Source organism: Amblyraja radiata, chromosome 5 (assembly GCF_010909765.2).
Source record: "Amblyraja radiata isolate CabotCenter1 chromosome 5, sAmbRad1.1.pri, whole genome shotgun sequence".
Classification (NCBI taxonomy): Eukaryota; Metazoa; Chordata; class Chondrichthyes; order Rajiformes; family Rajidae; genus Amblyraja; species Amblyraja radiata.
Window position 1 is genome coordinate 49391035 of NC_045960.1, and position 23410 is coordinate 49414444.

Below are 23410 nucleotides of genomic sequence, written 5' to 3' on the forward strand. Positions count from 1 at the left end.
CAAAAATATAGTTCATTTTCAAATGTATTTACTTACGTTGACCCCATTGACCACTGTTGGGATTCAAGTAATTTGGATACAGTCCTTGAGGTTTATCCAGACGATTCAAAACTTTTCGAATGTTCATCATCTGTCAAAATATCCTGAATTATTGCATTTTGAATTTAAAAATTGATAATATTTCCCATTTACAATAAAAGCTCAGATTCAATTTTCAAAGCTAAACCAAAAAAAAAATCAAAGCTTAATTTATATTTAATTAGGTTTCCAATACATTCTCTGCTCCAGTTACAGCCTGCATATGCTCCTTTGTTCTGTCAAATTCAGTATAAATTAAATACTATTTCTTACATTAAGCCAAAAAATTCTCACTTGTGGATTGAGAAACTGGTAGACGAGAAGCAATATTGCATGTGCTTAAGGCAATGTTTTAAAGGGAAAGAATATGTACTTTATGTGGAACACCAGATTATATAATGCATAGCAGAACTGTGCACAATTTAATGAAAGCCAGGCTCTTCCTGAAAGGGCAAGATGAAAAATTAGGGAGAAAAACAAAGTAACCTATTCCACAATGTCTTCTGTACATTATTATGTGATCAGCTCAAGAAATATTGCTGTTTTATCCTTTTTAACAGGAAAAATGTTTGTGGAGGAATTATTTGACTTTTATACATGTATTTTAGGATAAAATTTTATATGATTACTTTGCAATAGGTTCGGCACTGCTCTGAATGTTAATTATTCTGCAACTCAAATGTTTGGAAGCGATACATTTAAAATTACATATGATAGTGACTGACCTTTTCTGCAAAAACTGGATTTCCAGACAGTTGACTTAAATGCATGAACTCGAGATGCAAGGTGCCAAATTCAGCCAAGATACTGCTACCTCCTGATGCCCAAGGCCAGTTCCGACCAATTCCGCTGTAAAAGCATTCCATATAGTTAAGTTGTATCATTTGCCAAATCACTTTCCATTAAGCATACTCTAAACTATTTGAAATAGTTGGGTTAAATATTTAAATAGCGAGAGCTCAAAAAATAATCTGCAATTTCCAATGTCAGAAGCAAAACTGAGTTCACTGGTGATGATCTTTGACCAAATAAAAATTGCAATTTACAATAAAGCATAAGAAATTCATTAAACTTAAAAAAACTGGAGTAATATAAGTCTTATTTTGCTGAGGTATATAGACAATAGGTGCAGGAGTATGCCATTTGGCCCTTCAAGCCAGCACCATTAATACTATATTAAGTAACTTTTATGAACTATTACTGCTTTATTTATTGCATGTGTTCAGGATGCTTCTATTATTAGAATGACCAACCCACAGTATATAAACCACAGAAAATTATTCTATTCTTGAAATGAAGATCTTCCTCTGCATTCGAACATCTTTCTTCCGCTGATGAATTGAACCAGAATGAGAATGAACCAGAATGAGCATTATTGTGTTCAGCCACCAGAGGAGTGGCAGAAACAGTCAAGAGTTACTGAGTGGGCCAAGCTGGCCATCCGCGGGTCACGGCGCCAGGCAGAACAGGGCCTTGCCCGAGCCGGCTGCTTGTCCCTTTGCCGGGGTTACTTCCGCACCCGGGTGGTGTTAGAGAGGGACTATGCGCTGTCCATGGACACCCTGAGGATTTTGGGGACTACTGGGCACCTCGGTGGGGGGGGGGGTTGAATGCATCCTTGACAAGGTTTGTAACATAGTTGTATTGTAGTTTATTTAGTATATTTGTTTGTCTTGTGTTATGGTTTTATTGTATTGTATAAAATGTTTTAATATTTAAGAACGAAGGTGTGTGACTGAAAGGGTGGTGACCGTGGTGTGCAGGAGACCCAGGTGGCTGTGCCTAATGAAAACACGTACGCCCTCTTGGGAACTGCTGGGGAGACGGCGCAGCCAGTCCGAGCGGCGGATATATCGGTGGCTCCAATCCTAGAGATGGGACTCGACCGGCGAGACCGACATCAGGCAGAGCCCTAGTGGTGGGTGGCTCCATTGTCCAAGGAGCGGACAGGAGATTCTGTGGCGGCAGACGAGACGCGAGGATGGTCTGTTGCCTCCCTGCTGCCAGGGTTCAAGATGTCACGAGCCAAATTCAGAACATCCTCGAGAGGGAAGGTGAACAGCTGACAGTAGTTATACACAGTAATGCCCTTGTCCCACTTAGGAAACCTGAACGGAAACCTCTGGAGACTTTGCGCCCCACCCAAGGTTTCCGTGCGGTTCCCGGAGGTTGCAGGTGGTTGCCGGAGGTTGCAGGTAGTGGAAGCAGGTAGGGAGACTGACAAAAACCTCCGGGAACCGTACAGAAACCTTGGGTGGGGCGCAAAGTCTACAGAGGTTTCCGTTCAGGTTTCCTAAGTGGGACAGGGGCATTTGGCCCAAACAACATCGGGAAAAAGAGGAAGGAGTTTCTGCAACGCGAGTTCAGAGAGTTAGGAAAAAGACTGAAAAGCAGGACTTCTAGGGTGGTTATCTCTGGATTGCTTCCAGTACCTCGTGCTAGTGAGGAAAGGAACAGGGAGATAGTGGATCTGAATGTGTGGCTGAGGGGCCGGTGCAGGGAGCAAGGATTTAGATTCATAGACCACTTGGGTTTCTTCTGGGGTGACCTGTACAAAAGGGACGTGTTACACCTTAACTGGAGCGGGACCGACGTTCTGGCAGGCAGGTTTGCTAGGGCCACACGTGTGGGTTTAAACAAAATAGTGGGGGGGATGGATTGACAAATTGGGAGTATAAAGATGGAGTTGAAGGGGAAGTGAGTACAGGAAAAGTTACAAAAGATCCTCGGATTAATGGGAAGGAAAGTTCGAGAAGGGATAAGAGAGTAAAGTCAGGGCCAATTGCGAGCGGTGCGAGGGGGGAGGTGAATACCGAGGTCAAAGTGCTGTATATGAATGCGCGAAGTATAAATAATAAAGTGGCGAGCTTGAGGCTCAGTTAGAAATTAGGAAGTATGATGTTGTGGGAATTACAGAGACATGGCTGCAAGAGGGCCAGGGCTGGGAACTGAATATTCAAGTGTATACCTTCTATCAAAAAGACAGACAGATGGGCAAAGGGGATGGGGTAGCTCTGTTGGTGAGGAATGAAATTCAGTCCCTTGCAAGGGGTGACATTGAAACAGGAGGTGGAGTCAGCACGGATAGAATTAAGGAATTGTAAGGGTAAAAATACCCAAATGGGACTTATCTACAGCCCCCCAAACAGTAGCCTGGATATATGGTGCAAGTTGAATCAGGAGTTAAAATTGGCATGTAGTAAAGGTAATGCTACAGTTGGTATGGGAGATTTCAACATGCAGGTAGACTGGGAAAATCAGGTTGGTGCTGGACCCCAAGAAAGAGAGTTTGTGGAATGCCTCCGTGATGGATTCTTGGAGCAGCTTGAATTGGAGCCTACCAGGGAGAAGGCAATTCTGAATGTTGTGTTATGTAATGAACCAGATTTGATAAAGGAACTTGAGGTTAAGGAGCCATTAGGAGGTAGTGACCATAATATGGTCAAGTTTAATCCACAATTGGAGAGTGAGAAGGGTAAATCGGAGGTGTCAGTGTTACAGTTGAATAAAGGAGACTATGGAGCCATGATGGAGGAGCTGGCCAAAGTTGACTGGAAAGATACCTTAGCAGGGATGACAGTGGAACAACAATGGCAAGTATTTCTGGGAATAATACAGAAGGTGCAGGATCAGTTCATTCCAAAGAGGAAGAAAGATTCCAAGGAGAGTAAGGGGCGACCATGGCTGACAAGGGACGTCAGGGACAGTATAAAAATAAAAGAGAAATACAACGTAGCAAAGATAAGTGGGAAGCAAGAGGATTGGTTAATGTTTAAAGATAACTAAAAAGGCAATATGGGGAGAAAATATGAGGTACGAAGGGAAGCTAGCCAAGAATATAAAGGAGGATAGTAAAAGCTTCATGTATGTGAAGAGGAAAAAAATTAGTTAAGACCAAAGTTGGACCCTTGAAGACTGAAAAAGGTGAATTTATTATGGGGAACAAGGAAATGACAGATGAGTTGAACAGGTACTTTGGATCTGTCTTCACTAAGGACACAAACAATCTTCCTGATATACAAGTGGCCAGAGGATCTGGGACGAAGGAGGAACTGAAGGAAATCCACATTAGGCAGGAAATGATGTTGGGTAGACTGATGGGACTGAAGGCTGATAAATCTCCAGGGCCTGATGGCTTCATCCCAGGGCACTTAAGGAAGTGGCTTAGAAATCGTGGGTGCATTGGTGATAATTTTTCAATGTTCTATAGATTCAGGATCAGTTCCTGTGGATTGGAGGGTAGCTAATGTTATCCCACTTTTTAAGAAAGACGGGAGAGAGAAAACAGGGAATTATAGACCAGTTAGCCTGACATCGGTGGTGAGGAAGACGCTGGAGTCAATTATAAAAGATGAAATAGTGGCACATTTGGATCGCAGTAACAGGATCAGTCCGAGTAAGCATGGATTTACGATGGGGAAATCATGCTTGACTAATCTTCTGGAATTTTTTGAGGATGTAACTAGAAAAATGGACAAGGGAGAGCCAGTGGATGTAGTGTACCTAAACTTTCAGAAAACATTTGATAAGGTCCCACATAGGAGATTAGTGGGCAAAATTAGGGCACATGGTATTGGGGGTAGAGTGCTGACATGGATAGAAAATTGGTTGGCAGACAGGAAACAAAGAGTAGGGATTAACGGGTCCCTTTCAGAATGGCAGGCAGTGACTAGTGGGGTACCGCAAGGCTCGGTGCTGGGACCGCAACAATATACATCAATGATTTAGATGAAGGGATTCAAAGTAAGATTAGCAGATTTGCAGATGACACAAAGCTGGGTGGCAGTGTGAACTGTAAGAAGGATGCTATGAGAATGCAGGGTGAATTGGACAGGTTGGGTGACTGGGCAGATCCATGGCAGATGCAGTTTAATGTGGATAAATGTGAGGTTATCCACTTTGGTAGCAAAAATAGGAAGGCAGATTACTATCTAAATGGTGTCAAGTTGGGAAATACAAAGGGATCTGGGGGACCTTGTTCATCAATCAATGAAAGTAAGCATGCAGGTACAGCAGGCAGTGAAGAAAGCGAATGGCATGTTGGCCTTTATAACAAGAGGAGTTGAGTATAGGAGAAAAGAGGTCCTCTGTAGTTGTATAGGACCCTAGTGAGACCACACCTGGAGTATTGTGTGCAGTTTTGGTCCCCTAATTTGAGGAAGGACATTCTTGCTATTGGGTCACAGTTTAAGGATAAGGGGGAAATCTTTTAGGACCGAGATGAGGAAAACTTTTTTCACACAGAGAGTGGTGAATCTCTGGAATTCTCTCCCACAGAAGGTAGTTGAGGCCAGTTCATTGGCTATATTTAAGAGGGAGTTAGATGTGGCCCTTGTGGCTAAAGGGATCAGGGGGTATGGAGAGAAGGCAGGTACAGGATACTGAGTTGGATGATCAGCCATGATCATATTGAATGGCGGTGTAGGCTCGAAGGGCCGAATGGCCTACTCCTGCACCTATTTTCCATGTTTCTGTGTTTCTATGTTTCATTGGCTATATTTAAGAGGGAGTTTGATGTGGCCCTTGTGGCTAAAGGGATCAGGGGGTATAGAGAGAAGGCAGGTACAGGATACTGAGTTGGATGATCAGCCATGATCATATTGAACGGTGGTGCAGGCTCGAAGGGCCGAATGGCCTACTCCTGCACCTATTTTCTATGTTTCTATGTTTCTATGAGAGAGTGCAGCGTAGGTTTACAAGGTTAATTCCCGGGATGGCGGGACTGTCATATGCTGAGAGAATGGAGCGGCTTGGCTTGTATACTCTGGAGTTTAAAAGGACGAGAGGATATCTTCTTGAAACATATAAGATTATTAAGGGTTTGGACACGCTAGAGGCAGGAAACATGTTCACGATGTTGGGGGAGTCCAGAACCAGGGGCCGCAGTTTAAGAATAAGGGGTAAATCATTTAGAACAGAGACGAGGAAACACTTTTTCTCACAGAGAGTTGTGAGTCTGTGGAATTCTCTGCCTCAGAGGGCGGTGGAGGCCGGTTCTCTGGATACTTTCAAGCGAGAGCTAGATATTGCTCTTAAAGATAGCGCAGTCAGAGGATACGGGGAGAAGGCAGGAAGGGGAGTACTGATTGGGGATGATCAGCCATGATCACATTGAATGATGGTGCTGGCTCGAAGGGCAGAATGGCCTACTCCTGCACCTATTGTCTATTGTCTATTTGAATAAATATTTTTGATTAATAATAAAAACAAAGTTACTGAGTGAGAAGTGGGGCACAACATTTTGGGACTCGTGAAGTTGGAAGAACGTAAACTTTGGTCTCGGGACTTTGCTCATCACTGAATTCAACATGCAACACGACCAGGACACTGCTTCATGAGACACTGAATGGTGCTATAAATGCTGGTCTTGCAGCAGTAAATCCATGATGTACAATAAAACGTTAATAAAGTCACTAATGTCTGTAAAACAGATTGCAATATTATCAGGCATCGTGTAGATTCTCTTTCCATTGACTCTTTTTCTCATTGATTGGAATTTGTTTTGCAGAAATATACACTGGGCTAACCCACAGAACAACAGTAACAATATTTCAAGTTCACTCAATGTGACATGTAAAGCTCTTTCTTTTTTGAAATTTCCCTGACAATTTACAACCTATCTAAAAAACAACATATTTTGCACTGTTGCTAAAAGAAACACATTATCTTAATGTAAGTAATCAGAAACCTTTTATAATTAAGTATTAAGTAACATCATTTAAATTTATCGTATTTAGAGAAATGTTGAAAGGCTTATTTAGATGTACAAAGCATCTTTGTTTATGGTGGAGATAAATCAACAGTCTATTCAAAATTCTCTAAAATTCCCTAAAACTAGTAAATCAATCATTAAATTACCCATCAATCACATTGCAGTATGTTGGATTCAGTATGAAGTTCAACACTGTCAGAATACAGATTCTGCTTCACCCATTTACATTTCTTCAGGAAAATTATATTTGTGCTATAACCATTCTCTTTTACCTTGCACTATTATCCTTTTTTAATCATGAATCTCTCCCGACTTCTATCCCAATTTCCCTTTATTCTCTCTTGTGCTCCTGTCTTTCTTTCTCTCCATCTTAGAACGTGTTTAGAAACAGAGATCCCTCTGAGAAACAAAGATCCCTCTGAGAAACAAAGGGTGACACGGTGCTGCAGCTGATGAAGTTGCCGCTTCACTATTCCAGTGATTATAGTAAATGGCAAAACAGATTTCTGGGGCTAAGTGGCGTGTTCCTTTTCAGAATCATTGTGCATTGGGATTTAGTTTGTTTACAGGTAGCCTGAGACATTTTGATTTACAGGTTAGTGTTTCCAGAAGTGCTATTTTTTCCTAACTTTCTTAATTTTTATTAACTATCCATAGTTAAGATTTTATTGTCAGTGCCGTATACCCCATGAGCAACAGTTTGGGAGGGTCAACATTGATCAGGAGCCTTAATGGACAAGCTACATTATAGTTGTGGATACAAGTACAAATCAGAGGCATGGTGATGTGTGAATTTACTTATCGACACATCTTTGACCAAGAAGTACCAAGAAGAAACTCACACAGTCAACAAATAAACTACGCACAGACATGTGCTGTATTTATACCGTGTTTGAAGTAGGAAATGGTTTGCCTTAACTGTATGAGCTTGTTTCAGTTCTTTCACTTCAAAGGCTGTGGGTTGTAGAATGAAGTTGCACAGAAGGGCTCAAAACTCAATTTATGCTGATACTTCAATTGCTTGAATAAAGCAAGAAGCCAAAATTCCATCTGTGTTTTCTCTTATTCGGGTAGATTTTGGACAGCCTATGATACTATCTGGAAGGAAGCATGGAGTTTTCCCAATGCTGGGGTCATAATTATTCTCTCTGCTTATGGATTAACTGGCCAACATGATGTTCATGGGATTTTACTGTGATAAAATTCATTGTTACACTCGTAATGTAATTAAATGAACATAACATGCTTAGTGTTGTATTCAGAGGTGTTGTCTACATTAAAGCTCATTCTTTTTTTCCTTTTGTATTTATATAATTCAGACAGAAAAAAATTGCTGTTCAAGATATTTGATGAACTAACTGAAACACCACTAACAGCACAGCAGGTGCTGAAATTGATATTCGGGCACTCATTTTTAATGAAGTTGGATTATAAATTACTTACATTGTAAAAATGGATGCATTGTTGTAGGAGTGAATACATTCAGAACTATATATTATCAGGAATGAGCTGAACAGCAAGATTTACACACAAATCAGTTGATCCAGACACTATCAACATTCAACATTGGATTGAATAGGTGGAGGAAAGAAATGGCCAAAGGGAAATAGCAAACAAGCATGTTCATGTGATTAGAATTATTTGCTCATGTTGGAGATAAGCACTGTCATTGATGGATGGGGTTGTGCCCATGCTCTGAGTTCCATGTAATTTTATGTGTTTGTACAAATCTTCAGCAAGTAAATTGTTATTTAATCATTCAATGGTCTCATGTATATAATTTTATTATATAATTATACACCTATAATTGTCACCTGAAAATATTAGGTTCGACCTTAAAAAGGAACTGACTACAGAATGCAAGGTTGTGCTCGACAAGACCTTAAAAGGAGTTTGAAAATCTACCTGGTTGGTAGTAACATCAACTGAGTGTCAGTAAGTCACAGATTGAAGTCTCACTTGAGAGCTTCAGTACTAATCTAAACTTCAGATCTAAACTGATCTTCAGATGAGATCTGAAGCTGTTGTCCCCTTGGATGTACAAGCTCCTTTGCCATCTCCATTTACATATCTTAGTAAAGGAAAGATGAAGCAGGACATTTTCTGAATCCCACAATGAATTAGATAAATACAAATAGTAATAATGAAGAAAGATAGAGTTCTACAAATTATTTGGTTTCTGGAGAGACATGTGAATGTGTCGTGTGGCTGATCATCACATGTTTTGAGGGCTCAGCATTCTGAGTTCTATTCGCTGTGCACAATAAAATAGCTCTCATTATTTAATGTGCTCAAAGATATTATAAATTGATGCCAACCATATTGCCAAGGCTGAGAGAGGCTGATCTTAAAGTTATCATGATAGCACGGACTCAACATTTAAAAAAAAACTAATATTTTTCATTGATGGGAAGAATTCTCTGCATCTGCTCAGCCGAGGGGGACTAAGTAAGATGGCCAAAAATCACAGCCGTAAGTGATAGCGTTTTATCTAAAATCAATATACAGTGCAAACAGGAAGTAAGTGCATTTACAGTAGTGCCTTTTAACTTCAAGCCAAAGCACCCAAGCCACCATTTGCAGTAAGTAGTGCCTTTCAACTTCAAAGCTCCCAAGCCACCATTTGCAGTAAGTGGTGCCTTTCAACTTCAAGCCAATGCACCCACGCCCCCATTTGCAGTAAGTAATGCATTTTAACTTCAAGCCATTGCACCCAAGCCACCATCTGCAGTAAGAAGTGCCTTTCAACTTCAAGCCACACCCAAGCCACCATTTGCAGTAAGTGGTGTCTTTCAACTTCGCCTCATCCAAGCCATCATTTGCAGTAAGTAGTGCCTTTCAACTTCAAGCCACACCCAAGCTACCATTTGCAGTAAGTGGTGTCTTTCAACTTCAAGCCACACCCAAGCCATCATTTGCAGTAAGTAGTGCATTTCAACTTCAAGCCATTGCACCCAAGCCACCATTTGCAGTAAGTACTGTCTTTCAACTGCAAGCAAAGCACCCAAGCCACCATTTGCAGTAAGTAGTGTCTTTCAACATCATGCCACCATTTGCAGTAAGTAGTGCCTTTCAACTTCAAGCCACAATTTGCAGTAAGTAGTGCCTTTCAACTTCAAGCCACACCCAAGCCACCATTAGCAGTAAGAGGTGCCTTTCAACTTCAAGTCAAAGCTCCCAAGCCACCATTTGCAGTAAGTAGTGCCATTCAACTTCATGCCACCATTTGCAGTGCCTTTCAACTTAATGCCAAAGCACCCAAGCTACAATTTGCAGTAAGTAGTGCCTTTCAACTTCAAGCCAAAGCAACCAAGTCACCATTTGCAGTAATAGTGCATTTCAACTTCAAACCAAAGCTCCCAAGCCACCATTTGCAGTAAGTAGTGCCTTTCAACTTCATGCCACCATTTGCAGTAAGTAATGCCTTTCAACTTCAAGCCACACCCACCATTTGCAGGAAGTAGTGCCTTTCAACTATAAGCCAAAGCAACCAAGCCACCATTTGCAGTAAGTAGTGCCTTTCAACTGCAAGCCAAAGCAATCAAGCCACCATTTGCAGTAATAGTGCCTTTCAACTTCAAGCCAATGCACCCATGCCCCCCATTTGCAGTAAGTAGTGCCTTTCAACTTCAAGCCACAATTTGCAGTAAGTAGTGCCTTTCAACTTCAGGTCAAAGCTCCCAAGCCACCATTTGCAGTAATAGTGCCTTTCAACTTCAAGCCAAAGCAACCAATCCACCATTTGCAGTAATAGTGCCTTTCAACTTCAAGCCAAAGCTCCCAAGCCACCATTTGCAGTAAGTAGTGCCTTTCAATTTCAAGACACACCCAAGCCAACCAGGAGGGGGAGAGGGGGGGAGGGACTTTCTGGAGCCCTAGTATGAACCATTTTAGAACCAATAGACATTTTTTGCAAGCTTAGAACCAAAAGAGCCATTTTTTTGCAAGCTTTAGAACCAATAGAGACATTTTTTGCAAGCTTTAGAACCAATAGACATTTTTTGCAAGCTTTAGAACCAATAGAGACATTTTTTGCAAGCTTTAGAACCAATAGAGACACTTTTTTGCAAGCTTTAGAACCAATAGAGACACTTTTTTGCAAGCTTTAGAACCAATAGACATTTTTTTGCAAGCTTTAGAACCAATAGAGACACATTTTGCAAGCTTTAGAAGCAATAGACATTTTTTTGCAAGCTTTAGAACGAATAGACATTTTTTGCAAGCTTTAGAACCAATAGAATTTTTTTGCATGCTTTAGAACCAATGGACATTTTTTGCAAGCTTTAGAACCAATAGACATTTTTTTGCAAGCTTTAGAACCAATAGACATTTTTTTGCAAGCTTTAGAACCAATAGACACATTTTGCAAGCTTTAGAACCAATAGACATTTTTTGCAAGCTTTAGAACCAATAGACACATTTTGCAAGCTTTAGAACCAATAGACATTTTTTTGCAAGCTTTAGAACCAATAGACATTTTTTTGCAAGCTTTAGAACCAATAGACATTTTTTTGCAAGCTTTAGGACCAATAGACATTTTTTGCAAGCTTTAGGACCAATAGACACATTCTGCAAGCATTTTAGAACCACTAAGGGCACTTACATTTGAGTAGACATGTGTTCAGTGTTATTCACAGCTCAGAGAAACGTGACCCTCTGCCTTCCTCCAGCTTGCAGACACTGATTGAGGCACACCACTTCCTGGTTTTATAGTCCCTCCCACCTGCAGCCAGCGGGGGCAGCAGAGAGAATGGGGAATTTTATAAAAACTTTAATATCTCTGTAATTTTTAATCAACGGGAAAAATCCTCGGCACACATGCGGCTGAGGGGGGCTCTGAGCAAGGTGGCCAAAAATGACGGCCATAGGTGCCGGCGTTCTCTCGGAAATCGCAGCACAGATCGCCAAAACCGGTCAAGAACAGAGTTTTAGTAATATAGATATATAGATATATATATATATATATAGATATAGATATGTATATATATAAATACAGAGCAGATCAGTGTGACCATATATATATATTCAATATAGTATATGGTCACACTGATCTGCTCTGTATTTATTTATGCCTACTATATTCTGTTGTGCTGAAGCAAAGCAAGAATTTAATTGTCCTGGGACACATGACAATAAACTCTCTTGAATCTGAAGGGGCAACTTTTTCACACAAAGAGTGGTGGGTATATGGAGCGACAATTCAATTCGACAACAACAAATATAACAACAATATTTAGAAGTAATTTGGACAGGTTCATGAATAAAAAAGGTTTGAAAGTATATGGATCAAACTCGGGTAAATGCAACTAGCATAGATGGGCATCTTGATCGATATGGGCTTAATGGCCTATTTCAGTGCTGTCTGATTCTATCACTAAACAGTAACCTTTTTGATCAGCTATGATATAAAGGATAGGCCGGCCTTCGACATGATAATATTCTATGATTCTCTGCTCTCTCAGGGATGCCTTTCATGTTAAAAGGTAGAATTTAATTTCAGTTGCACTCATGGACAGAACCAGTGTCTTAGCAGAGAAAGAGGGCAGTGGTGAAGACATAATATCGCCTGAAATGAATGAGTAGGTCAATTTCTGGTGCATTCAATGGACAGTTCATGGCTACCACACATATTGTAGGAAATGAAGCAACTCATTTGCACGATTGTTCCTGCTCCATCACATTGTGATGGCTTTGGCAGATCTAGCTCCAATCGCGATTCCTAATCTTTATACCTCTATATTCAGCAATACTATGCACTTTCCAATCATTATTCCCTTTTAATCTTGGCACCCATGACCTTTGATACCAGAGTATGTCATACTCTGCAGGAGCTTATTCCCAGTAATGCTTGGAAACTGAGATTAAAACCGCAACTTTCCAAGTTTTAAAATACAATGCCAATTTTCTTTATTATTGAAAGCACCCCAATGAGATTGTCTTAGAAATCTGCACTTTAATTATTTTTTTGTGACAGATTACTATACCACCAATTCATAATTGGGACATTCATAGGCAAAGAACTAGCAGCAGGGCGCTTGACTTATAGCAAGCACATTATTCACTCAGAAAACATAATCTATTTAAAGAGCATAAGAAATTAAAGAACATTTTCACTTTAAAAAAGACCAATGTTCCCAGAAAAATGTGAGTGAGGGGTAGTACATATAAATGTAGTTAATAAAGTAAACCTCAGTCATGCACTAATGTGGGCACCAAGTCTTATTGGCCAAATTACTTCCATTCCATCAGGTTTTACGATTGACAATATATATAGCCATTCATGTTCTGCCTCTCCTAATTACTATCACCTGCTATCACCCTTGATTTAGAAAATTTGCTGAGGAAACCTGGGTACCTAAAAACCCAGATCCCTGAAGTTGTGGGTCGTCATCAAGCCTGATGTGTATTGTAGTTACTGTAGGTGGAATAGACAGGTACTTCGTTTATTTTTCTGTCATATATCACTAATGCAGAAGAAATTTAAAGCCCTGTCCCACGGTACGAGTTCATTCCAAGAGCTCTCCCGAGCTTGCCCTGATTTGAACTCGGAGATTTACGGTAATGGCCACTCGTCGGTACTCGGGGCTCTCGTGGACATTTTTCAACGTTGAAAAATCTTCACGAGTCTACCCGTGCTTACCTGCCATTAGCGAGTCTTCCCGAGTACCTGCCATTAGCGAGTCTTCCCGAGTACCTGCCATTAGCGTTACGAGCCGCTAAGAGACGTCCCTGAGCTCCGACATACCCGCTACGTTCATTCTCCGTGCTTACCACGAGTTTGATTTTTTTTCAACTCGGGAGAGCTCTTGGAATGAACTCGTACCGTGGGACAGGGCTATTAGTTTCAATGCAACAAAATCACTTCCATTTGAAGTGAAACTACTGCTAAAGATAAAGCCTATTAACTGGTTTTCATTTTGAGTTTATTCTGTTCGGAATGATAAAAATACGCATTTCTCACCCAACGCACCGGAGTTTAGAAGGATGAGGGGAAGACGTAATTGAAATTTACCGAATAGTGAAAGGCCTGGATAGAGTGAATGTGGAGCAGATGTTTCCATTAGTGGGAGAGTCTAGGACCAGAGGCCATAGCCTCAGAATAAAAGGACGTACCTTTAGAAAGGAGATAAGAAGGAATTTATTTTGTCAGTGTGTGGTGAATCTGTGGAATTCATTGCCACAGGCGGCTGTGGAGGCCAAGACAATGGTTATGGGGAGAAGGCAGGAGAATGGGATTGAGAGGGAAAGATAGATCAGACATGTTTGAATTGCAAGGGGGGGGGGGGGCGTGACTTTCGGGAGCTCTGATATGGGTGTGGGCTGAAGGGACTGGCCTCCAGAGGGCTAGTATGGACATTGTGCGCCATATGGATTCTTGGGTGCAAGGCCACCAAATTCAAGTGCTGTTTCCGACCACTTCAAGCAGGGTGCAAGGCCACCGAATTCAAGTGCAGTTTCATACCACTTCAAGCAGGGTGCAAGGCCACCGAATTCAAGTGCAGTTTCATATCACTTCAAGCAGGGTGCAAGGCCACCACATTCAAATGCAGTTTCATACCATTTCAAGCAGGGTGAAACCACCATAAAATACCATAAAACCACACAATACACCAATGCAGTTCAGTAGACATTCAGTGTGTTCAGTTGATTCACAGCTCAGACAGAGTCGTGACCTGTCCCTCCCCCATCATGCAGAGACTGAGCCACACCCACACTTCTGCGTTTTAAAATCCCTCCCCCCTCCCACCGGAAAAGGTGTGGCTTTCATGGTGTGATTAACAGGAGGGAGATTCTCAACATTTTTCAAAAACTAATAACACTTTTTCATTGATGGGAAGAATCCTCTGCACCTGATGAGCGGTGGGGGACTGAGTAAGATGGCCAAAAATCACAGCCGTAAGTGGTAGCGTTTTATCTACAGTGCAAACAGGAAGTTGTCAAGTTTCGACCACCAACCATTTGCAGTACTTTTTACTTCAACCCAAAACCCCACCAACCATTTGCAGTGCTTTTTACTTCAATGCAAAACCCCACCAATCATTTGCAGTGCTTTTTACTTCAACTCAAAACCCCACCAACCATTTGCAGTGCTTTTTACTTCAACCCAAAACCCCACCAACCATTTGCAATGCTTTTTACTTCAACCCAAAACCCCACCAACCATTTGCAGTGCTTTTTACTTCAACCCAAAACCCCACCAACCATTTGCAGTGCTTTATACTTCAACCCAAATCCCCACCAACCATTTGCAGTGCTTTTTACTTCAACCAAACCACATTTTCATTTTCAAACCACATTAAGGGCACTCAAGGTCAGTAAAACCACACTCACAGTTTAGTAGACATTTGTTCAGTGTTATTCACAGCTCAGACTGAGAGACGTAACCCTCTCACTTCCCCCATCTTGCAAAGACTGACTGAGGCACAACACTTCCGGGTTTTATAGTCCCTCCCCCTCCCAACAGCAGGGGTAGCAGAGAGAATGTCTGAGCATTTAAACATTAATAACTTTTATGTTTCATCGATGGGAAAAATCCTCTTGTCCTGCGCAGCGGAGGGGGACTCTGTGTAAGCTGCCAAAGTGGTAGCGTTTTTTCTAAAATCATGAAACAGAAAAACAGGAAGTGGTCAAGAACTTACTTTTAGTAATATAGATATTACTCTCAAACTAAATATACGTTAAATAAAAAGCCAGATACAAGCATTTCTTATTCTGGTGGTTTTGAATTTCACACCACTGTCATCACACATTATTTGGTGGATGAGAAGCAGGTGAGGCAAAGTCAGAGGAAAATCCGCCCCAAAATGTTCTTTCAGATATATGAAAAGGACCTAAAATACTATTATGGTATGCATACACTGCATAAATATCTTTGCATTTCTTGAGAGGTGGTTTGAACTTAGTTATGTCACTAGCATTGTGTCAGTCACTAAGAATTCAGAGTCTTTCACCACAAACTTCTTTGCCTGGAGATATGGGATAAAGCAGGGAAGGTTTCATATCTGAAATGTCAAATGATTCATATCTAGATGCTGGAGAAGCTAATGAAATTAGATAGGGTTGAGGATTTCACCCAAACGCATTTAAAGTTGATGAAATTGTGGCTGTTCGACTGGTGATCATCCAAAACGAATCTATTCAAAATCTGTCGTTCCTGATTAGCATTTTGCCAATAATTTTATTATTTTAAGAAAAGGCAGCGAGCTATACTAGAAAATTTTAGGCTTATTAGCCTCATGCCCTTTGTGGTGAAATTACTGCAGAGAGTTATCAAAGACAGAAAAACTGAGTGAATGTAATAACTTGAGCTGATCAAAGAATGTCAATGTGGATTGTAAAGACAAAAACGACACTCTGGATTTATATATAAAATAAAATAAAAATAGAAAATACTACAAATACACAAATAAGACAGCAGCAATATATATCAAGAAATAAATTCAATATTCCAGGTGAATGCCCTTAAAAATTATTCACAAACCATCTAATTAATAAGCGAGTTTGGCATTCCGACTGCGCATGCCCAGGTCACAGGTCACTAGCTATAAAGTCTCGGCAACTGTGGTGCTGCATTGTGTGCAGGCTTGCGTTTCGTCCGTGGTCGGGGTGCAGGTGCTCTTGTTGCTGCTGGGCCGTCCCCTCCCTGGTGTCCCGTCCTTGTCCAGATGTATCGGGGGTGGCCCTGGGCTTGCGGGGCAGCCCCGGACTTGCAGCCGCTGGCTCCAGCTCGGCTCTGCCTGTCCTGCCGGGTTCTGCCTGTCCTGCCCTCCACCTCCACCCCCTCCCCTCAGTCTGACACCGAGATCCTGCTGAAGATGGGCAGCTGCCTAATGGATGAAGTGGCAGCGGGTACCGTAGGGGCAGAGTGCAGCTTGGCCAGGCCTTGGGCGAACTGGCACTTGTCGCCATAGCGGCCCATCGGGGATGTGGGTTCCTCTGGAGTTGGAGCGGGGTTTGGCTGGAGATGGCTCTGGCTGTGAGTCTGTGGGTTCGTGCTGCAGTGGGTCTGGTGGGCCTGGGGGACGGTGTCCCATCAGTCTGGATGTCTCCGGCTGTCCCCCGGTTGGGGATGGGACACGGTCCAGTGCCAGTTCGGCAGCACTTGCAGCACCGGGACACGGGTTCGATCCTGGCTGCAAATGAGGCGCGGTTCTGCGGATGAGAGCCAGTCCAGTCTTCCCCCTCCCCCGGTCTCTTGAGCGGCACTGAGCCACTTTGTGTAAACAGGGCTTTATTTCCGCCGTATTTACGATCTTTCATTATTCTAGGTGAGGAAATACTGTTTTAAAACTATTAATTAGTTGCATTCATTTTGCCTTTGTACAAAGCTACAATGTTTTTCTTGTGTTTATTGGTTCATGCCTGCATGAGTTAGCGAGATCGTGAAGATAAATGACACGCATTTTTTTTTTTTCTTGAGGGTGAGGCGAATGAAAATAAATGTATGATTTCTATAACTTTCACTAGACTTTAAGGAGTTCTTTGTACTGATTTAAATGGCTGCTTTTTGGTTCACCTGCATTTGGCAGCACAGGCTTCCTCATGGCTGCTGCAGCTACAGCAAGAACTGCAAGTTCAGCTTTCCTTCCCGTTTTTTTTAACCTCCTCTCCGCTAAAGAAATATTCAAAGCATCAACTTTCCATGAAATAAAATCTTCCAGCTTCATATCTTGGTACTTTGAATCAGCCATGACTAATAGAAGCTAATAAAAAGACAAAAAATCGGACCTAAAGTATACTCACTGCATCTATAGCGCTGAGATCTATTTACCGTTAAAGCTTACGACCTTTAACAAATCCCATGATTCCTTGCGTTTTTCAGAATACCGAACTCGCTTATTATGTTTCATATCTTAAGGAGATAGCTAAAATGCTAATACAAAGAGCAGTGCATGGATAATATTTATACAACTCCACAAAGTATTAACTGCAAGGAGAAGGCTGAGAAAAATAAAAGCATGGATTATGGGTAATGTATTGTCTTTGGGCAGAAATAGATTACAGGATAGGAAACAGAACATATGGACAACAGTATATGTTCTAATTGTCAGGATGTGGCTATGGTGGTCTTAAGGGCTATCAGGGTTTCACCTTTTCCCTAGATTTATAAATTTTGGACGAACTGTGAGCCACATATTCAGGGTTGCTGACGGCATTACGTTCAGTGACACAGAAAATAATATTGCAAAGGACTTTGATAGATTAATTGAATGGGTAATATCTGGCCAATGAAATTAAATGAGGAACCCTGACATTTCCTGTCTAAGTCCTGGCCTTGTTTAAATAACCAAAATGCAACAATTCATGCTTATCCTAACATCACATAACAGGAGCTTTAAATACCTGGGAGTCCACATCACAGAGGATTTGACATGGACAACACACACTGCCGCACTGGTGAGAAAGGCAAGGCAGCGCCTTTACCACCTCAGGCAGCTGAGGAAATTCAGAGTCTCTCTGAGGATCCTTCAATCCTTCTGCCCTGGTGCTGTAGAAAGCATCCTTTCCGGAAACATCTCGATCTGGTTTGGCAACAGCTCTTGCCAGGACAGGAAGGCTCTGCAGAGAGAAGTGCGTTCGGCAAAACGCACCATGGGAACTACACTCCCCCCCCCTTGCAGGACCTATACACCAGGAGGTGCAGATCCAGAGCCAGCTAGATCATGAAGGACCCCTACCACCCCAGTAACGGACTGCTCCAGCTGCTACGGTCAGGCAAGCGCCTCCGCTGTCACACTGCGAATACAGAGAGGATGAGACAGAGTTTCTTCTCACAGGCCATCAGGGCTGTAAACTCTGATCTCACCAGGGAGTAATTACTGTTGTGTCTTGTTTTAAAAAATGGAAATACTGGTTCTGTTGTTCTGTTGTTTTGCACAATCCCGCAGGCATTGCCATTTTCATTTCACTGTACATCTTGTATGTGTATGTGACAAATAAAGTTGACTTGAGTTGACTTGATGTATGTCAGGCTGCTGTTCATCAACTACAGCTCAGTAAAAAAAACCATCAGCAAACTTATGATACTGGGTCTCTGCTCATCCTTATGTAATTGGATCTACAGCTTCCTCCTCAGCAGACCTTAATCAGTATAAATGGTCACGAACACTCCCTACTTTATCACCAACAGCTCAGAAGTACCTCAAGGCTGTGCTTTTCCTGTTACATATGACAATTAAACACTCTTGTCTTGTTTCTTAAATTGTAAATTCTATTGTCATTCCTTTATCCATTTTCCCAGTTGATCTAGGGGTGATTGTAATTTTAGACAATTTTGTTCACAATCCACGACACTACCAATTTTGGTGTCACTTGCAAAATTACTAACCACAGCAAATATAGGCTCATCCAAATTGTTAATATAGACAACAACCAGCATGATTCCTGTGACCTAACAATGATCACAGGCATTCAATCTGAAAAACAGTGCTCTCACACCACTGAGTCAACAGTGCTCTCACACCACCATCCTCCCATTGAGTCAATTTTGAATCCAACTGACTAGCACATTCTGAAATCCATGCGATCTAACTTTCCAGACTAGGTTACCCTGCATCAGCCTGTAGAAGTCCTTGCTAAGGTCCACATAGACAATGTATACAGCCTTACTCTCGTAAATCCTCTTTGACCTCTGCAAAAACCTTAATTAAATTGGTGAGACACAATTTTGCATGCACATACTGAATATCTTCAATCAGTCCTTGTGTTTCCACATGCAGGTCGATCCTCATTGTCAGAATCCTCCCAGTAATTTAACCACCACTGATGTTAGGCTCATAAACCTATTGTTCCCTGGCTTTCTTTGTAGCCGTTCCCGAGTAGAAACACAGAATTAGCCACCCTCCAGTCTTCCAGTCTTCCAGTACGTCATCCAAGGCACCTTCCCAAAATGTCCTAGGATATACCTGGTCAGGCCACAGGGATTTATCCACCTTTATGTGCTTTAAGAAAGCCAGCACCACCTCTTTGGTAATACCAATATGCTCCAGGATATCACTGTTCCTTCCCCTGATATCCCAAGCTTCCATGCCCCACGTTAAATGCAGGTGAGAAGTATTGATGTGAATATGTTACAAGACATCATTATTCTCTTCCCCGAATTCCCAAGCTTCCATAACTGTCTCCACAGTAAGTACAGACAAGACATATTCATTTAAGAGTTTGCCTTCAAACTCATAGTGAAATACAATTTCCACTGGTTTGGAGGCATGACTTTAACAATACCTGAGGTTGCAGGTAGTGGAAGTTCTTACCTTCCACTACCTGCAACCACCGGCAACCACCTGCAACCTCCGGCAACCACCTTCAACTAGCATCGCAAACGGCTTCGACTAAAAAATTACCGATTTTTAAAACGGTAACCTATTTTTAATCGCGGCCGGTTTTGAATTTTTTGAAATAATCGCCAGAACATCAAAGAAGTGGAAACCACTTTCGACCATTAGGGAGACTGACAAAAACCTCCGGGAACCGCACGGAAACCTTGGGTGGGGCGCAAAGTCTCCAGAGGTTTCCGTTCAGATTTCCTAAGTGGGACAGGGGCATAAGTTCCCCAACAAATCCCATCTCATCTACTGAGCGTCTCTGATGTATTTTGTTCAATTTTACTTGCGTCAGATTTGCAGTATCTATGGTGTTCAACTTTTTGTTGGGCACCTTATAAATCAGAGCTGTGAACATGCACACAATGGTTGGTAATGCATGTTCCTGGATTTCAATGAGCGTCACAATGCAAGCAAAGTAGAATTAATTGGACGGTACCACAAGTAATCTCCTAAAGGTCAAGATTTTTGATCCTTTGATAAGGTCATACAAGTTGGCAATGCAGTGGTACAATTGAGAAAGGTTAAAGCACGACAATTGCTTCAGGAGCAGTAATAGAATACCAAATTTTCACAAGACCTTGAACTGTTCCACAGTGAACACATGATCAATTCTTCATACTGAAAAAATTAGTCATTAAAAAAAACAATTTTAGTAAATCTTTTTATGAAGGAAAGATTCAGAAAAAAATCCAACAAAAATTAAACCATCAAATTTTCATAGCTATTAACCATAAACCTAAATACTATCGGAATTATATTTGTAATTTTGCTATTTATCAACCCTGTTATTCTGTGCAATAGTAACAGGTTATAGACCAATATTGAGCAAGGAGTATCATGAGTAAAGCAGATTAACTTAGAGCCGAGATCATGCTTAGAACTATGATGGTGTGGTCATTACAGAGACTAGGTTGTGAGAGGGACAGGACTGCAGCTTAACATTTCAGGTTTGATGTTTCAGACATGAAAGAGAGGGAGATTAAAAAAAAAGGTAGAGTCTTTACTTTTAAAGTTTTAGTTTAGTTTATTGTCACATCCACTGAGCTACAGTGAAAAGCTTTTTGTTGCCTGCTATCCAATCAGTGGATATATATACCTGGGAGTCCACATCACAGAGGATATATATATATGATTACAATCGAGCAGTCCACAGTGTACAGATGCAGGATAAAAGGAATAATGTATAGTGCAAGGGTCTCCAATGTAGATGGTACCTCAGGATAATAAGGATGGATCAGTTGCCTGATAACAGCTGAGAAGAAACTGTCCTTGAATCTGGAAGTATGCATTTTTACATTTCTGTACCTCTTGCCTGACGGGAGCAGGGAGGAGAGAGTGAGCGGATGAGACTCGTCCTTGATTATGCTGCTGGCCTTGCCGAGGTAGCTTGGTATAGATGGAGTCAATGGAAGCGAGGTTGATTTGTGTTATGGTTGGGGCTGCATCCACAATTCTCTGCAATTTAATGCAGTCTTGGATGGAGCTGTTCCCAAACCATGGTCTGATGCATCCTGATAAAATGTTTTCCACGGCACATCTGTAGAAGTGGTATGTGTCCCACTTCGCTTCCTGAAGTCGATTAGTGTCTCCTTACTATTGCTGACATTGAGAGAAAATTTGTTGTATTGACATCAAGTTATGAGGTTCTCATCTCCTTCCTATACACCGTCCCGTCATTATTTGGTATCCAGCCCACCATGGTGATGTAGTTGCTTAACTGATCAGGGAGAATGCCATGCGGCATTCAGTGAGGACAGACTGGAAGGTTTGCCCATTGAGGCAATATGGGTACAGCTCAAAAATAACTCAGGGACAATCCATCTAATGTAATTGTACTCTAGGCCTCCCAATAGCCTGTGGGAGAGAGAGAGATACAGATACGTAGACAGATTGCAGAGAGATACAAAAGCAATAAAGTTATCGTATGAGATAACTTTAACTTCCCCAATGTTGACTGGGACTTACAGCATGCAAAAGGCTTGGATGGACCAGTGGTAAAGAAGACGTATGGTATGCTTCCTTTCATCAGTCGGGGCATTAGGTGTGGGACTCAGGAAGTCATGTTGCAACTTTATAGGACTTTGGTTGGGCCACACTTGGAGTATTGCATGCAGAAAATCTGTGGATGCTTTGGAGAGGGTCCAGAAGAGGATTACCAGAATGTTTCATGCAATAGAGGGTATTAGCTGAAAGGAGAGGATGGACAAACTTGGATTATTTTCTCTGGAATATCAGAGGTTGAGCAGAGACATGATAAAACTATGTAACATTATGAGAGGGATAGATAGGGTAGACAGTCAGAACCTTTCTCCCAGGTGCATTTGTCAAAAACTTTGAGGTGTGGGGCAAGTTATTTTACACAGATAATGGTGTGCTCTGGAATACACTGCCAGGGAAGTTGATGGTTGCAAATATGATAGTGGGGTTTAAAAGGGTTTTAGATAGGCACTTCAATATGCAGGGAATGGAGGGATATGGATCATGTGCAAGCAAAGGTGATTAGTTTAACGGCATCATGTTCAGCATGACCATTATGGGCCAAAGGACCTGTTCCTGTGCTGTACTGTTTTATGGTTCTGTGAGTAGCCCAGATATTGCGCCTCAGAACTAATACTAATGGAATATTTATTTAATGAGTGGATTTTTACCCCTTAATCATAACTAATTAAGTTATATTACATCCACACAAGTCTAATATGATTAAGCACTGTATCAGAATGGAACATTATTATCATTTGTTCACGCAATGCTCGTCATTTTAGAATTTAAAAATAAACACAATTATCTGGTTAATGTACGTAATAACATAAATGTACTACAAGGTAATGCATTGTGACGTGATGCTTGAGCTACAAGAATTGTAGCCTGGAATGAGACATTTTCTGGATATTGCACTGGGGAGAAACAGTGCACGCATGCAAGACATTAGTACGGAGGAAGAATTTAGGAAATGGTCATAACATCATGAGTCATCGCTACTGCAAGGAAATAAGCCATTTGGCCCATCAACACCACGCCAACTATCAACCACCCATTTTATGCTAATCCTATACTAATCAATGTTTAGTTCTCATTCTCATTAAATCCCTGTAAAGAAGTTAATTCTGACACACTTGTAACTTTACTTAATGTTTAATGATCACATAGGTTAGACACATTCCAACACTGACTGCATACAGTCTATGACCGTGCTGGAACCAAGAGAGAGAGAGAGAGAGAGAGAGAGAGAGAGAGAGAGAGAGAGAGAGAGTTATTATACTTGATTACTAAGGCGTGGTTAGTGGTACTGAGGTAG

The 23410-nt window shown here is 41.5% G+C and overlaps 1 protein-coding gene across 1 annotated transcript in view; it reads right to left on the minus strand.

Moving 5' to 3' along the window:
* The window catches only part of man1a1 (mannosidase alpha class 1A member 1), a 432971-nt gene that overhangs the window by 36182 nt on the left and 373379 nt on the right, over nucleotides 1–23410 (minus strand). The window contains exons 6-7 of the mRNA XM_033021184.1: nucleotides 804–927; nucleotides 37–130 (exon numbers count right to left, since the gene is read on the minus strand). Coding sequence (XP_032877075.1) covers nucleotides 37–130; nucleotides 804–927 — 218 coding nt within the window. The remainder of the gene's footprint in view (nucleotides 1–36; nucleotides 131–803; nucleotides 928–23410) is intronic.